Genomic DNA, 4,054 nt, shown 5'->3' on the forward strand with positions numbered 1-4,054 from the left:
TGAGTTAAGGAATTAAGTCAATCTATAGGCTTTTTTTAAAACATTATAAGATAGAAAGCTAAAGGTGCTGAATCAAAAAAAAAAAAAGCTTTTTTTCAGACAGTGGTTAGATGGGTACTTTGTAATGAAGGCTTTGGTTCAGCATCTGTCTTTTACAAAGCATCTGTCTTTTACAAAGAAATCAGAGAAACCCAAGATGCTTTGTCAGTTGTCAATAGAATGTCTGACATTTCCCTTTATTTAAGTATAGAGGAAAGTTTACATGGGAGGATGGGTTGAGGCAAAGTTGCTGAGTCAAGTGATAACTTCTGTCAGTCCACCTGATTGAACTGAAAAACACAAATGAGCTTTGCATTATGGAAGACCTGGAGCAAGTCATATATGCTTGAAGTCTGTTTTGTATAGCCACATGGGAAAGAGAGCTCAAAGATCATGTAGAAGGAGGGTTAAATCAAAGGAAAAAAAAGAATGTGGGTAATATTTTTAATACCAAGTTGTATTCTAAGACATCGAAAATTTTGGATATATCTGTATAGCCATTTGGCACTATTTATTGCCGCTGAAATAACTACTCTTTAGATTTTGAAATGGAACATTTTTTCTCTTAGTTATGAAATGTTGGCAGTTTTATATAAAAATATGAAATGCTTCAAGTTCTGGTCATTAAATCTTTTCTTTTTCCTCACAGGATCATTAATCTGACAAATGAAATAACTGAAGTTATGCAAATAAAAAACCCATCGTGATTTACAGCACAGATAAACTAAAATACAGTCCTTAATTAACAGATATACTCATGAGCTTTTTAACAGAAAGCAAGATACGTGAGATGCTTTAAGTAGAAGTTGCAATTTTGCAACATAAGTCTGTACAAAACAGCAGCACGCTGTGAAGGAAGTACCTGTGTCCCAGGAAATGCTTTTTCCATAAATCCTTGTTAACAGTAGCTTTTCCCCCAACCCCAAACTATTTACAAATATATGCATTTTGCAAGCTCAAAGCACCTTGTTTCACATCTTTATGAATGCATGCATTGACATTTCATCCTTTCATGTGCAAATTCTAAAATTCATTGTAACCAAGAAAACAAACAAAAAAGTTAAAAGAGTTCAAAACCTGTCTACAATCATAAGTGAAAGGATCAAAAATGTCAGATGTTGCAGAACACTGGCTCCTAACAGAGCTCTCTTTATTTTATTCACTGTTCTTGAGTCATTTTTTCCCTGGTTTTTTTTTTTTCATTTGTTACAAAAAGCAGTTTTTTTTTTTTTTAATTAAACAGTATTTAAACTAAACAACTGTTTTTTTTTAAAATTAAACAGTATTTAAACTAAACAACTCTTCATGCCATGCAAAAATAACATTTTATGCACTTTTGTTGAGGCTTTCCATATTTTAGTTCATAGGCATTACTAACTGTGTTTTAAGAAAAGGTATTTTTATTGCTTCTGTAACTAGTCACATGCTAGTTTCACGTGTGGGACAGTAACCAGTTTCTCCTGGACTTGAATGAATTTCTGGGGAAAATAAATGGTTTTCCATTTTGTGACCTTCTGGGTTACTGTCTGGCTTTACTTCACCCACAGCATGGTAAATGTCTTGAGTACAGTTGTGGCTCATGCTTTTGGGTGAAGAGCTGACCTGGGGCTCCTCTGTTAAATTCTTGCTGTCACTGTGTTTATCCCCACAGCAATTTGTCTTGATATCCTGTTGTTTTTCTTGTTTCATACCATGTAACTCCATAAACTCTTCTTCTTCTCCAGTATCTATTTCAGTGAAGCTTCTCCTCTCTTTTGAAGGGAAAGTGAAAATCTTTTGTTTGGGAAAGAGAGGGGATGATTTTTTAGCAGGTCCCTGACAAAGTGCAGATGCATCAGCACCAAGTAGAGGTCTTTCATCTTGGGGGGAATTTTCTTCTAGGAGGATGGTGCTGATGTGCTGAGGGGTGGCCTGTGTGAAGTCTACTCCTGCTGTCACTGGTAGGGGCCTTGCGGTGCTCGGTGGAGTGTGTGGAGCACCACCTCTATTGTCTTTAAAATTGACTTTAAGGGATCTAGATTTTAATGGGTTGCTGCCTTTCAGAGAACTTTTGGGGCTTTCCATGGCAGTGTCAAAATGCAAATGGCCATGTAAAAGAGTTTGGGACCCACTTTCATCACTGGTAACAGCTCTGTTGATTGGATTGTAGTCAAAGGTGACATCAGTGGGAGAAAATCCTCTGTCTTTTGTGAATGGTATAAACTGAGAACTCCTTGCTCTTTGGTTTTCTTCCAGGTTAACAGCATCAGTTGGAAATCTCATTTGCAAGTGAGAGCCAGGAAACAGAGAGAGGGGAGACCTCTCAGTTTCCGTGAAGTCAGTTGCACAACTGGCAAAACTGTCGATACTGGATGTGCTTCTCATGTCTGTTATGATGTCTGTAGGTCCACTTGGCAACGGATCTCTCTGACCTGCAACTTCTTCCATTTCTATTTCTTCTTCATACATGGGTGGCTTTGCTGACTGGTCTTGGTAACCAGCATTAAGGTTAGGCTGAGACTGAGTTTTAGTAATTTCATTATACAACATCTCCAGTTTTTGGGCACTGAGGTGCTGTGGGCTGGAGGATGCTGCAGCATTGTTCAATTGCTCATTGGAGTCTTGTTGACTAACTTCTTGGTATTTATTCTCATAAGACTTGTTTGAGCTTGTTTCAGACATTGTCCTTCTGGCCCATTTCCACCGGCTTGGGGACAGGTGGTTGTCGTCTGATGTGTCCTTTGGATTGATTTCTTCTCCTGGCTTACCTGAATCTACTGCTACATCTATCATTTCCATACTGCGAGCAAAGGCATCTTTCAGATTCATGGAGACAATACTGCCATTTCTTTTAGCTCGCTCAAGCGCTTCTCTCCTCTTAATTGCCTTCTCCTGTCTTTTCTGCTCCTTATAAAACTCTGAGAAATTGTTCACAATAATTGGTATGGGCAAGGCTATGACCAGCACTCCAGCAATACAGCAAAGTCCTCCAACTATTTTGCCTAATAAGGTCTTAGGGTAAATGTCACCATATCCTACAGTAGTCATAGTGATTGTTGCCCACCAGAATGATGCAGGGATGCTTGTGAATTTTGTAGCATCCTCATCCTTTTCAGCAAAGAATACAAGACTTGAAAATATCATTATTCCCATGGCTAAAAATAATATCAACAAGCCCAATTCATTGTAACTCCGCCTGAGTGTAAAACCTAAAGACTGAAGACCTGTTGAATGCCTGGCGAGCTTAAGAATCCTTAGGATCCTCATAATACGAAATATCTGAACCACACGTCTGACGTTTTGGAACTGCAGGACACTTTTATTGGACTCCGTGAGGAAAATGGTGACATAGTATGGCAAGATAGCCAGTAAGTCAATGACATTTAATGGGCCTTTGAAAAACTTCCACTTATTTGGTGAGGACAGAAAACGCAAAAGGTATTCCATGGTAAACCAAGCAATACACACAGCTTCAACGTGTGCGAGCTGAGGGTTGTCATTTGGCTGCCCAAATTCATCTATTTCTTGAAGCTCTGGCAGTGTGTTAAGAGACAAAGCAATAGTGGACAGTACGATGAACAGAATGGACACAATGGCCAAAATCTGTAAAACAAAATAAACAATGTTTGGGTTAGACTGATACAAGTGTACTTGTCAGGCCTTGCTTAAAACCTTTCAAATGTGCTTGTGTCAAATAAACACAGAATGGTGGAAGCTGCTTTGGCTGCTGCATTCATTATTTTGTCTTATTGTTTTGAATTTTGTACAGAGAAAACATTAGAATCATCTTAGACATGGTCAAAACCTGATGGCTTTACTGCCTGCAGTAAGCTGATTTGTTTCAGAAAACAAGCCATGGCTGGTCTTATCATTTTAAAATTACAGTATGAGGTGATATTCATTATTGCAAGTTACTAAGTGAAGGATGTAGAGTTCCGCCTAATGTGCAGAACATTACTCATTTTCTGCATGAATTATAATTATGTAAAACTTTACACAGTGCAGAGAATTAATTGGGAAATACCATGTCTTAGCT

The 4,054-nt window shown here is 38.2% G+C and overlaps 1 protein-coding gene across 1 annotated transcript; it reads right to left on the bottom strand.

The window, feature by feature from the left end:
- Positions 1-1,458: 1,458 nt before the first annotated feature.
- On the bottom strand, positions 1,459-3,621 carry KCNB2 (potassium voltage-gated channel, Shab-related subfamily, member 2; the record flags this gene model as incomplete). Its single annotated transcript, XM_009080040.1, has 1 exon — positions 1,459-3,621. A coding segment is annotated over one exon (2,163 nt), but the record flags the coding sequence as incomplete, so codon positions are not given.
- Between the last annotated feature and the right edge of the window lie 433 nt (positions 3,622-4,054).

Source organism: Acanthisitta chloris, unplaced genomic scaffold (genome assembly GCF_000695815.1).
Source record: "Acanthisitta chloris isolate BGI_N310 unplaced genomic scaffold, ASM69581v1 scaffold6020, whole genome shotgun sequence".
NCBI classification, from domain to species: Eukaryota; Metazoa; Chordata; class Aves; order Passeriformes; family Acanthisittidae; genus Acanthisitta; species Acanthisitta chloris.